Below are 14414 nucleotides of genomic sequence, written 5' to 3'. Positions count from 1 at the left end.
AAATTGACCATGGAATGGTGATTCCTGTAAGCGTTTGGTATATCGATTCCTAGAACAACAAGATACAATGTTTAAGCAAAAATACTCTTTAATTAAACAGCATCATGTATCAAAGCAATTTTGAAACATATTTCCATACAATTTTGTTTAGACTTATAAATATATATTCTGCTTATTAAGTTCTGACGCGTTACTCGTATAGTCTGATTTGAGAGCCTTGTTTTTATGGGTGTTGTCATCCTCTCTTCTGTATAATTGTTGGAAGTGTTGAAGTGTCCACTGGCGATATTCCTGGTGACAATGATGACAACATCCATAAAGAGAAGCTTCAAATTAAAAAAAACATGAAAGTGTGTGAGTGGGTGTCCCGCCCTAAATCATAAGAAATGCTGATTACATACACAAATTTTAAAAGTACAAATAAACACTAAAACACTGCTTCTAAATGCATAATCAATAACTAGTTTTAAATTATCTTTGTCTGTACATAATCTGACTCTTAATTACCCCCCCTCCCCCCCACCCCACAACAAATATAGAAGCTTTATAATAGTCTTTTTGTGAAAGTGAATATCTATCAACAATTTTTGAGTGGCATTTGAACCGTCAGCCGGACGTACAACATACCTCTTATGACTAAAGAATTGTAGGTGCTTTTACACAATGTACCTGCTGAGCACGAATAACCCCCCCCCCCGCCTATTTTTTTTATTAAATTGAAAATAAAGGATTTGGGTAGCTTTTATCCCTATATGGGGATTTCAAATCCTGCGGGCCCCACATCTGCAGTGCCTAATCTTGCAAGTTATCAATTACCCAACTCAATTACCTAACCTCAAACTAAACTAATAAATAACAAAACCAAAAACTACCCTTCCCCCTTATTTTCAATTTATTTCAAATAAAATGGGAAAGAGTTATCAATGCTTAACAAGGTACTTTGTGTAAAAGCACCGAATTGAAAGTTGTGTTGCTATACAAAAATTGTGGAAAGAAATGAGAAAACATAAATCAAAGTTCTAAAATTGAATTTATTATGAAAACTATTTTCATACATATGTTACAGTGGAGAATTTGAACTTTTTATCCTTAAAGCTAAAGCAGTAGGATGGATGTTTGTTTGCCTTTATAAGCGATTGTTAATTTTCTAACTATTAACTTTAATTACAGCAAGCCCCCAAACGGCTGGCAGCACAGTCTCTGTACACACATCTTTAGAACAGGAATTGAAAGAAATAAGAAATAGCTAAGAATTAAAAATTCACAGGAATGGCACAGCAAACTAAAATGCGCGGTAATTTTAAATGTTTACGCGCATTGCTGTGTGCTGTGCATTTCCTGTGCATTCTTAGTTATTGAATATTAGACATTTTGAATTATAGAGTAGCTTTGTAAAATAATAAAAATATAAAAAAACATCACGAAACCTTTGCAAATTCCAAACTCAAAATAATGCACATTTTGATAATTCTTTTTAAAATATGGCAACTGTGCTTTAAAATCGCCAAAATTGGGTAACCATGATTTTTATTTATTTTTAAACCTTCAGCTGATTTTGTTTACAGCTAAGCCTAGAATTGTCGCGCAATTATCAAATAAATGGTGATTTTAAAGTAGCGAAGATCTAATTGTTAATTTTCTTAAAATCGTATTATCGAATATTGATTGTTGAATGGTGTTTCCTAGAGCGATTAGGCAAAATTATAAAATAGCAAAGCAGCAACCGTATTATTTTCAAATCTTAAAAATATAATCATGACCCCGAAAATATGAATAACCCTTAAAATTTAAAATATTAATTGTTTTTGTATTTTATTATTAAAAAGTATGTATTAAGACCTCGTAAACGGTAGGACCTATGATTTCACCATTATACGTAGATTTACGGCTTTAGATAGATTAATTCCTTAGGGGGTTCGCCACAATGGAGGCTGGATGTTGCCCCCCAAAAATAATTTTTGTTCTCGTTTTTTTTTTTAAGGGAAAGGTAGATTGCGGGTTAAATCCGTAAAGGTTGTGTTTTTTAAGTTGTTAAAAACACTAGTAGAACGCTAAAAATTTATGTTAACTAAAAATTTTTTTTTGTCTATAGTTCTTTTCAATAAGAAAAACACATATTTCGTAAATATTATCGTTCTACTACTATTTTTAAGCCTTAAAACGCACACTTTTACGAATTTTACCCGCAACCTACTTTTCCATTTATTATTTTTTCAGATGTCAAGATGATGTACTTGAAAACTGAGTTCTTGTATAATATTTTAAGTTTGTTGGGACAGGCAAGTTAACATAGGGTTAAACTTGGGAAAAATCGTGTTCATAGTCCCCAATGGTGATACACAAAATTGCCCCCTCTCCGTAGATTACAATAAGTGGTTGAAACGTTTGGACACTCAAATTAATAAACCAACTAATCAAAATTCAATAAAAAACCTCAAAGTTGTTAAGCCAACGAATAAGAATTCGTAATTATAAAACCCTGAGATCTAGTGTAATAAATAGCTCATTGTCTGCTCCCTCCTTAATATTATTCGCATCTTCTACAAAACCGCCATTAACATTTCTGACCATAAAGTTTTAAGAATAGTTGGATTTAATAAAAATATTAATTCAAACAGCTCGATATTATTAAAATTATCATGAGTTTTATTTTGAATGCCAATTTTTTATGATGTAATATTTTAGGCTTGTGTGAAACCAGAAAATCTGAATAAACAGGGAATATGGAAAATCTTCTAAATGGCAAAAATTAAAATTGACAACATCCATAAAAAACGGCTCAACTTAAAGATAATATAATGGACAAACGAAAATTTCAAATTTACTTTTTTTAATTATCAAACATTCAATAAGGGAAGGGGGGTTTAATTATCAAATATTGAATATTTATATATGTACAATTTAGGACGTTCTTCTACATTAAATAACACTTGTAGAGATTCTTTGCTTTTTGTAATGTTCCTATTTGCCTTAGGAATCAACATTTAACTCTTCGAAAGATGATTTTAGAGGCACGACAAGTTAAATATTACACCTTATTGAAACAGGAATCTTCGTACAAAGTTGGATTATGGTTTAGACTACCTTATTTAATCAAGGTTATTTGTTACAGACAAATCCCAAATAAAGAAATGCTTCGATTAGAAAATTTATGAAAATTTGATATTTCCTATTTAGAATATCACTGAATCAATTAATATTACAGCTGGATTAAAAAACGAAAAGCATTGCAGTTTCTTCGATCAAAATGGGGTAACTATTTAATATTTTATTCTCTACTATCGAGTATGCCTCTAGAGGCCTTTAGGTATACTTGAGGAAGGGGGGTTACCATAAGAGAGTAATTTTTTAACGTCTTTAGATAATCCAAAGCCTGAAAACAATTTCGAGCGGATTCGTTTTATTGTTGATAAGAAAAAGTTACATTTCTACACTTTATGTATTCTTATATAAAATAACATGATGTTTGTGTGTACCAAAGTATCTAGCTAACCTCTGAACCTATATAGTTTTCCTATACAATGTAGCTTCTCATAGGTCCTGGGAAGGTTATAACTATTATGGGGGAGGTTACCACAAACGTCCCTAGAAAAAAATATCATCCAAAATTTTTTCTCTTTTAAAACTAAATATTAAGTAGGAGGGAGAGAAGTCGACCCCACACCCCCCAAAAGGCCTCTGAGGTCGTAACCACGTGCTATACAAATAGTGACTGACTGGACAAAACTGATTTTTCTCTTTTTTTCAGAAATCCCTGCTGGTTATTACAGAAGACGACGTTTATACCAAGGAAAGCTCAGTCTTATAGTAGCGCAGCTAAGCTACAATATTTATATTTTAGTCCAATTTTAAATTTAACCTCTTTATGTTACTGCCAAATCCAGAATCGTCTGAATAAAAAGATTTGCCTTTAACTTTTCTGATTTTTAAAGTTCGTGTTTATTAATGTTCTTAGTAGCTAAGTTACTCTTTAATCAACTTTTTCTGTCCGTCATTCCGTCCGTAACTTTATGTGGGAAATACGATTTTCTCGGCTGCTATTGAAGATAAACAGCTGACATTTTTAGCTTAAAAGACATTGAAAATATTTGTTATTAATATTTCAGAAAGGTTTCGTGATTTCTAAGAATGCATCAACTGAACATCTTCTCTACAATTCATTTTGTCCTTTTTTCCTTCCATGAAATTTTAGTGCTACCCTACTAATTGATGTTGTTTTTATTTGTTTTAATGATAACAATTAAAGTATTTATTTTGATAGCGGATTTTTTTTATATCAATGATTAAAAATCATTTAAAAAAACATATTGTTCAAAGATGAGCTTTTTTAACAGGACAAGAAATACAGTTTTCGAGAATCGCTGGGTCTTGACTACATGGATTATAGGTAAAGAGGGGACTATGCATGAACGAGAGCAAGTGATTCTAGGCAACTTTCTGTAGTGATTCTAAATGTATTTTTGGTGAATATATTTGGGTTATGTTTAATATCGTTGTATCAATTTAAAAATTTTGTAGCGAAGCTACTCTACAATTCACGTTGTCTGTAAGGTAACGCTATGGAGGAAATGTTATTTTTTCTGCTGCTATTGAAACCAGACGGCTAAATTTTTTTACTAGTATTCCCTTTACTTTTTCTGTCGGTGAAAAATAAAAATATGGGAAAAGGTTTCTTAATTTTTTTCTCCCAATATATTTCTATTTATTTTAACCAATCTTCAAGTACTAAATTCCTTGATATTCTCTTATTTATTTCTTAAAAAGCTTACAGCTACTTTCTTAGGGATAAGACATTGCAAGATAAGTTAAGGTTCAACCCCAATTATGATTAACAAAATTAACCCTTCTGTAGATTGGAAAAGTCGGACACTTCTATTTCCAACAAAGATGTAATAAAAGTCTCCAAAGTTTTTAACCATGCGAATGAAAAAAAGTTGATAAAACTTTGAGTACCAGTCCAATGTGGAGGGACATCTCCATAGTGCTCAGTACCTCTTTAACTATCATTAATCTGTTAGTATGTTCTTCCGTCTTATTTTTACTACCTGACTGTAAATTACTGGTTTATTAACGGATTATCATTTTGTAGAATTTTGATGAATTACAGCCCTTTGGAAGTACTGTTCTACTCCATGCTAGAAGAACAACAACGCCAAGATTTTATCAAATCATTTGCGGTAATTTCTTTTTCTTTATCGTTAGATGTAAACGTCCTTGTCGACAGGACAGTTGAGCTGATCTCCAAGCACTTGCCTGCCCCCTGCCTGTATAAAAGCAACATGTTTAAAATGGACGTACGACTACGGACATTCTGGTAACGATTATAGAGTTGTTACCCTTTCTTAGTCGTACCTACTACTACAGGAATCATTATGCAAAGTTTGAAATCGATAGGACAATTCTAACATAAATTAACGAAAAAAGGTATCCGTGACGGACGTACTGATCGACCCTAATTATAGAAATGCTTTACTTTTAACAATTATTCCTGCTTATGCTTCATTATTTCTACATTTATTTTTTAGTGGCGAAGCTACTCTATAATTCGCTTTGTCCGTCAGTCCGTCAGTCAGTCCGTAAGACTATGGGGGAAATGGGATTTACTCAGCTTGTATAAATGATAAAAGGCTGAAACTTTTTTCAACATTCCCATCATTAAAGAGCACAATTAATTATAAAACATCAGTGGCGGTCAGACCACTTTTTAGCAGGTTTTAGGCTATTTTTATATTTTTTAGATTTTTCTCCATATCTTTGGTGTTTATGATCCGATTTTCAAAATTTTTTCAGATATAGATATCAAAATTAAATTTCCCGTCGATTACAGGAAACAACCATGACAATCCAACTGCCTTTTGCATGTTTTAGGCTATTTTTAAATTTTTGAAAATTTTTGAAAATTGAAAGAGGTGATACAAAAATGCTACTTCAATAATCTATAATTGACATTTATCAATACACTAATATAAATTAGTTTTTCAACCATGTATGTGAAGTTTTTTTTGTGAGTGTTGCTCCATGAATTTGAGAGGATATTAATCAGCTAATTCCAAGAACGAAACTAATTCGGAAAAAAATCACGAAACCTATATGTGATTTTCAGCTGTCGTTGGGGGCAACACTTTGTAGAATTGACGACCTTTTTTTCAGCTCCCAAAATATTTCTTTATAGTTTTTTTCGCATATTGGCTATACCTTATTTTCTGGAAATTATTTATTGATCTTATACCTAAATTTCTTTTTCAGGCAACTTTTCGGCTGTTTGTGACCCGTAAAACCTGTCTGTGTACTGTTCAAAATCATCCTGGATTTTCAGCTAGCAGTAGTGGGACTCAACAACAAGTCATAGGAATGCTCTACATACTACATTACTCAGCTGCTATTAGAGATATATGACTGAAACTATTCTATACGAAAAAACAGAACTAGAGGTCTCTAGGGGCACTTCAGAGGGAGAGAGAACCCTCAATCCTTTTTCAATTCTAGTTTTAAAAAAAGTATACCTAAAAGATTGGGAAGGGGGGGGGGTGGATTGATTCCTTAGGCGATTTTTCCCAAACTAGTTATAGATATTTTCAGGGCCTAATAGAAGCTATACTGTAAAGGAGAACCATATTAGTTCAGCGGTTATCAAGATCATGACAGAATTACAGACATAGATCCTGTTACTTGTACATAAGGATGTGATGAACCAATTACCAAATTCCTAGCCTGCGGCGACTCACAAAAGCATACTTTAATCCTGTCTTCGCTCCTCTGTGAACAGATCTATAGTATAGATGTATATACAGACAACTACCTCCCTTCCTTTTTTAAATACCTCTTTCGCCTGCTTCTAAATTATTTTCTGATACTTAATTGTGTTATTATAAGCGACACCATTGGTTGATTTTTAATGGCCCAATTGAAAGGTTGCACAAGGTGGTTGCGATGAGGAGATACAGTTATTTAACCCTTTCTCCCTCTAGTGTTTTACTCTAATCTTCTGTGTACGGCCGGCCTTGTAGAGGATCAATTATTAGCTGAAACAACTGATACTGCTGAACCTGGATTCTTGGATAAATATAAACTAGCAGACGACTGGTGGTATATTGTCGTTGGTTCAGGTACCTTTCTTTTTAGCGATTGCTACTTTTGTGTTGACTGTAAAGTGTTCTCAAGTATAAGGGGTGAGATACAACCATGGGAAGGAAAGGATTGTTTTTTTTTTCAGGATTGAAAATGATTAATATCCGCTGGAATAGAACCGGTTCTCAGTCATACTGAAAATCATGTTTAGTTTCGTATTACAGACATTTTTCACTGAATAATATAGTAAAAATTTTAATAAAAACCAGTTTTTTGGTAGTAGTTCAGCATTTGGACATTTATAAAAATACGGCCCCTAAAAAAAATAATGCCATCGATTGACTATAGGTTTTCTGAAATAGATTTTCTGAATGGACATAAATGTAGAAAAAACGTATAGACTGCGTGGGGACAGGGGAATATTCAAAATCAAATAAAAGTGGGGCTATTTGATATGATCACTTATTAACAAAAAAATTCTAAAATGATATCAGGAAGTTCAGATCTAAGCTAAATAGAAAAAAATTGGCAAAATTTACTTTTTTTTTCGGTGTTCTCTCCAATTTAGGATATTTTTTTATCGAATATACTCTCTCCTTTAAGTGTCAAAACGGTAAAACCTTTAAAAAATACCTTTCTTGTCAATGTTATTTAAAATTTTGAAGATTCAATTTAGTTGTATTCTGGAAGTTAAACCAATCCTGAATTCTAAAAAAGGTGGTCTCCAATCCCCTTCTACGCCCCATGTAAACACCCTTCCTAATCGACATTGGTGAACGGAAGTCATACATGTCATACATATTACATGGTGTTTATACAATTTCCATTTTTTTTTATTGGCAAATGATAATAAATACCTTAAATTGTGTAAAAAAGAGATAAAATTATCTTAAAATACTCAATAATCTTGCTTAGAAAAGATTGCTTCTAAATACAAAATATTGAAGGGTCTCCAATGAATTTAGGGAATACCAAAATGAAATGTTATTATTTTCAATGTTTTGTTTTTTATATAAAGTATAAAAGACTTTGGCTAAACTCGTCAACTCTAAGTCTATAATATCCAGTAATGTTTTTCTGGACTGTTTCGAATTCACACTAAATGTCCAATAATAGTAGTAACTTGATATTGATTTCATACACAGCGACAAATAAACACTACAGCAAATATTTATGTATTATTGTTTTACAAATTTCTTACCGATATGTTATAAATCTTATTGCTGAATTTTAATGCATATACCTAATCATTTTGTACTGTCTTTCTATTTTTTAATTTTTCTATAACTGCTCACAAGTTCTCATAGAACTATATACTTTATTTCTTTTAATTCAAAAAAAATTTATTTTGTTGTAAGAATAAAACACCATAAGAAACAATTCTCACCTGTCTAAGAAAGCTCAGGGATTTAAAGGAATAAGAAAATTACCAATAAATTAATGTACATCCCTAATATTAATACCCAAAAATTAACCCTCTTGTAGGTTATAATTAGTGGTTGAAACGTTTGGACACTCAACTTAACAAAGTTACCAAAAGTTATTAAAAGTTCCCAAAGATGTTAAGCCAACGAATAAGAAAACATTATTATAAAACTTTTGGTTTTTAGACTAGTGTAATAAATAGCCCATAGTCCCCCCCACTCTCTCTCTTTGAGTGAAGCTACTCAATAATTTGATCGTCGATCATTCCGTCGGTAAATAGGAAAGGTTTTTCTCTGCTAGTAATTTTCAATTTAACTCACGACCGTTGCTCAAAACAAAGCGCATCCGCTCGTCGTCGGGAGGTGATAGGTTTAACACTGCGTCATAACAAAAGACATCAAAAGTTGTTCCTACTTGTACTATGTCAGGTGCGCGACATAAATAGATAGAGTTTTGGGAATGCCTTGGCTCAAAACAGGAGCAACTCATACCATGCACTGTTAGGACTTCGGAGACAAAGGTCGTGTAATCAAAGAGTTAGTTGTCTGATGGATGTTACTTAACCTGATACCCTGGGTGTTTGGACAGAAAAGGATTGTTTTCCTGGGTTGTTTTTGTAAAACTTTTGGGACTTGTTTAAAAACAGCACAATATCCCCCCACTTTGTTTTTGTAATGTTATAAGCGAAGCATATTTACTAACAAGACTTTAAAAACAGGGATGACAACATCCATAAAAGCGAAGCACTGAAACAGTAGGACAAACGGACATCATCACTTGTATGATGTCAGAACTGAATAATCAGAATATAAATGTATAAGAGTAGAAGCAAAATTGTAAGTAAATTTTGTTGAAAAACTGCTTGATACATAATAATGTCTATGTACATACTTACATTTTTATGACTTGATTGTAGAGTTGCTTCACTTATAATAATGTACTTTGCTGTTCCAAGAAATCAATATACCAAAATTCAGATCAATCCAATAATTACATCACATAAAAATTTTTTGGTAAAAAAGTAAAAATTCAATATGTTTATAATGGACGTTCTTGTAATGATTATAGTTTGCTACGCTTTCTAAATCGTACCTAACTACTACAGGAATCACCATGCAAAGTTTGAAATCGATAGGAAAATTCTAACATGCCTAAATTAACGAAAAAAGCTATCCGTTACGAACGGACCGACACTAATTATAGAAAAGATTCGCTTTTTGAAAAGTATGTCAAAATAAAACGCCCTTTAATTAGTTAGCCCTTTTTGTTAATTTAAACAGGTGTGTATTGTCCAATCAATTTCAAACTTTTCATGATGATTCCCATATTCCTATATTAAATTATCATGACACTCTACTTGTTTTAATGTTCGTTTGTCGTACCATTTTAGAGCTTCGCTTTAATGGATGTTGTCATCCTTGTTTAATCACCATCTGGAATGTACGTCAATCTATCGTCCATATTTGCATAGGATAACATTTATTTATAAGGGTATTAATACATATCATTGATTACTGTAATTTAAAATCTTATTTTTAAAGTAGCTTCGCCCCAAAAAATATAATCTGTATGGGTTGTTTTGTCCCGCCATTTATAATGTAACTCCTACTTTTTTGTCAGGGATCTAAAGGGATAAGACAATGAAATATAAATTTTTATAAAAATGCAATAATTAAACACAAAATTACCCCTTCTGTAGATCACAATTAGTGGTTGAAACATTCGGACATTTAATTTAATGCACCAACCAATCAAATTCAATAGAAGTCTTTAAAACTGAATAAAACATTATTATATTGGAGACTAATTTAAAAACAGCACAATTTCCCCTCCCGTCGTTTTTTTTAATGTTTTAAGCGAAGCATATTTACAAGCAAGTCTTATTGGTATCCATAATAATTACCCTTTAATTAATTAATTTTTGTCCGAACTTGATATTTAATGTCCTATTACTCTACATGTGTTTATGTGTGTGTATCCGTTTGATTTATTGAGCTATACTTTTATGAATGTTGTTATCCTTGTTTAATTATCTCAAGTTTATATTCTAACAAGGATTACAACATCCATAAAAGTGAAGCTCTGAAATAATAGGACAAACAAACATTAACACTTGTAGAGTATCAAAACTAAATAAATTTAGTATAAATGTATATGTCTAAATAAAATTGTAAGTATATTTTTGGCAAAAATGCTTTAATACAGGATAATGTGTAAGGCCATGTTTACATTCTTAGGACTTGATTATAGAGATGAATTGCTTATATCATTGTACCTTGTTGTAATGGGTAAAAATCAGGATAATTATATCATATAATAAAATTTGCTGTCAAAATTTAAAAAAATAGCATGTTAAAATGGACGTACTGACTTTCTGTTAACGATTATAGAAATGCTACGTTTCCTAAATCATACCTAATTATAGAAAAGCTTCGCTTTTAAAAATGTCAATAGACGTGCAGAGTAAAATGAGACAAATTAACAAGGACATTCCTGATTCATGGACGTGAATAATAATTTGTTTGATGAGATGTTAAATCACATAAATAATACACAATTTTTAAGATAATTTATGTACTAAAATATGGCTCAAGAGGCAGAAATTTTTTTTTTTGATTGTAAAAGTTTTAAAATCAAAATTTCTCCTATTTTACTTTTAAATGTTATGTTGTTTGAAGATCATTTTTACAATTTAGCTGCGCTGCCAACTTAACATAACATCTTGTATTGGTATTCTCCTCATTATTAATTACATTACTCCTCCCCCTCGTAAAGTTAAGGATCTGAACATAAATTTTATTTTAATTTGTCGTAAAAATGTGGAAAATACGCGATATCAGTGGCATGTGTTAGGATTGTGTAGAAGGGTGTCAAGACTCAACACCCCCCTTAAAACTAATATTGGGAAGGCCTGTCTTTCACTTTTTTCAATCGCTAACGGTTGCACCAACTCCTGGTGAAGCACTGTGCACGCCACTGCTTTTTTTTTTAGATATTTTTATAGAAAAGTCGATCCGTAGATTTAGAAAATCTTAGCTAAAACTTTAATTGAATTATAATTCGATATGATTTTCATAAAATAATAATTTCTTAAAAAGGTATAAGAAGAAAATTATCTTTAGCTTGTTTACGCTGTGAAATTATGGTAATATATATGTTTATTTGAAATTCATCTGCTTTTCCTAATTACATTAACTCCCCAACTCTAATTTTCATACAGGAAGTGTTTTATTGTCCAAAATTTTTCTGTCAAGGATAACTAACAAACAAGTTTTAAAAGTTAATAGCATTAAATGTGAACACAAAATAACGCATAGGGTCCTGCAGGGTAAATGCCCTATTGAAAGTACCAGAAACATTTTTGGTCCATGTGAGGGAAAATATCCCAAATTGTTTTTATTTTTTAAATCTTTTTTTAAACCTAATTAAAAACACTCTACTAAAAAAACTAATTCTAAAGCACTATAATTAAAAGTGCTGAGTTTGCATGAAAGGTATGACTTTAATTTTTAACCTGATGGTATAAATTATTGAAAACTGCAGTCTGCACTTGTTTCTTGTAATTTCATCCTTACTCAGGGATACAGGGATAAGTAAATCAAAAATAAATTTTTCCACTAAAATAATTTAAATCTTTACAAACAAAGTTTTCTTGTAATGTAAAGGTTGATTATGTTATCATTTAATGACCTATAATTGTTTATAGTACTTCAAGATACTATCACGTTTAAAAAAAAATAAAAAAAAATAAATATTTGCAAAAATTAAATTTTTTAAAAATCTTAAATTATTTTTAAAATATATGTTTTTACCTTTAAAAATACATTTACTCTTAAAATGAGAAAAAAGTTGTATTTAATACAATAATATTTCTTTAAAATTATGATCGGTTTGCATAGCATATTATTAGAACTATTATGAATAGATTATGATTAGACCTTTTCAGAAATACTACTATTCAGAAAATCTACACAAATGCAAAATCTACGCATGACCATGCCATCCCCTCTAAATATTCATTCTCTTTTGACAAATGTGGACTTTTTGGTAACGAATATTTAGTTGCTAGCTTTCTAAATTGTACCTAACTGTTAATCCTCATCCAAAGTTTGAAATTGATAGAACAGTTTAACAATGCCTAAACTAAACCAATATCATAGTTTGGATCTTGGAAAGAAAACGATGTAGCGGGTTTCGTTGTATTTTCACAGTAGCTGTTGATAGATTATTTTAGGTTAGGTTAGTAAATGATTGCCCCGCCGGGTTAGGAAATTGGTTAAGCAAGGTTAGAGCCCCCCGTAGTGGCTAGAAATAGGATAAAGCTACTTAAAAATACCATGAAACCGGCTACTTTGTTTTCTTTCCATGATGTCATAGTTTTTTAAACCCTATTTCATCCTAAATTACTCACTTTCCTAAAATATATTTATTTCAGTTGGAAGTGTCTGCTTGATCAATATACTCTTTACACTGGAACTTATGAGAAAATATTTAAAACTTAAACAAATGATTAAAAAGAATTTACACTCAGACTGTATTATTATTGATAAGAAAAATTAATATTTTATTGAAAATGACTCAATATTTTAACATAATGTAATAAAATAATATGAAATATATTTATTTATCATAAAAATATTTTATTCTAACTCGAAACACTCTTAAATTTATGCTGAAAAACAAAGTTACTTTTTCTATAGATTATAATTTTGGGGTTGAAAAGTTTGGATACCAATTAATCAAAATTAATCAAAGTCTCTTTAAAGAGGAACAATGAGGAACTGTGAAGAAATGGCAGCAGAACCCCCGCAATCGCCAAAAACCGCCAAAATTGTTTTGTCTTTACCGCAAAATTAGACAATTTTGAATCATCTGAGACAACTTATTTATACTTCTGTTTATATATACTTATTTATATTTTTACTCGACACTTGTAATTTTTATGAAAAAAAAATATGTTTGTTTCAAATAAATCATTATTGTTAGATTTGATAAGAAAAGACAAAAAATATTATGGCGGGAAACGACTGTTTTCGGCGATAGTGGCGGTTCCACCACCGTTTCCTCATTGTTCCACATTGCATCTCTTTAAATCAACTGGCATGCCAAATTTCAGTGCTGTAACTCTTTTTAGTTGAGTTAATTTGACTTTTAGTTTTGGTTTCCATATGTGTAGCAGCACTCGCCTCCCCCTTATAATTAGTTTTTTTTCTATTGTCTTCAAACTACAACCTTGGCAAATGTGTGAAGACGGCTCAAAAGTTATCATTGAATTGCTACTCCCTATAAGCCAAGTTTTTGAATTCTACTGTAGCTAGGTCAATAAAATAAGTATAGAGGAATGTCTTTAACCACAAACTGGCACAATTCGACACCCTTCACATCTAAGCCAAACATCGGAAAGTCGATGGGTTTGTTGCCTACAGTATATTTTTTATTATTAAACAATTCTGATTAATATCCACTTGTTCAGCTGTTTTAAGTTTGTTCTTCGTTTTTATGGATCAAGTCACTTTTGTTGTTAAATAAAATATTATTATGTTTATTAGCTGTACTTATAAATTGATTATTACATTAATGGATAAATGAATCTTGTGACACATGAAAGTTTGTCGTCAATTTAGTTTGCTAATTTAATCCTTCTTTATTGGTCACTACTTTTCTTCAGTAGGAGTGAAGAGGATGGGGTGGATGTTGTGTATAGTTATATTAGCCAGTTGGAAGGACCATTTTATTAAAGTAGGCGAAAATATGGTGCAACGTCAAAGTAATTATATTACTACATTAATGGCAAAATAAATTGCAACATTTATTAAAGTTCAATATATCTATTACAGATTATCAAATGAAACAGAAATATAAATAAAGCAGAAAAATTTTTCAACCTGATTAAAAGTCATAATTCGTCAATGTTTGAGTCC

At 31.1% G+C, this 14414-nt stretch overlaps 1 protein-coding gene across 1 annotated transcript; it reads left to right on the top strand.

The window, feature by feature from the left end:
* Positions 1 to 2220: 2220 nt before the first annotated feature.
* Positions 2221 to 13210, top strand: LOC145306266 (uncharacterized). Its single transcript, XM_080148338.1, has 9 exons — positions 2221 to 2279; positions 2686 to 2718; positions 3178 to 3252; positions 3749 to 3792; positions 4337 to 4387; positions 5090 to 5177; positions 6247 to 6349; positions 7023 to 7106; positions 12929 to 13210. The coding sequence occupies exons 1-9, from the start codon at positions 2226 to 2228 to the stop codon at positions 13051 to 13053; spliced, it is 657 nt and encodes a 218-aa protein (XP_080004464.1). The 5' UTR covers positions 2221 to 2225; the 3' UTR covers positions 13054 to 13210.
* The last annotated feature ends 1204 nt before the right edge of the window (positions 13211 to 14414 follow it).

Source organism: Acartia tonsa, chromosome 14 (assembly GCF_053477335.1).
Source record: "Acartia tonsa isolate MP-2025a chromosome 14, ASM5347733v1, whole genome shotgun sequence".
Classification (NCBI taxonomy): Eukaryota; Metazoa; Arthropoda; class Copepoda; order Calanoida; family Acartiidae; genus Acartia; species Acartia tonsa.
The sequence above is the reverse complement of the archived record's forward strand: the minus strand, read 5'-3'. Positions and strand labels throughout refer to the sequence as shown.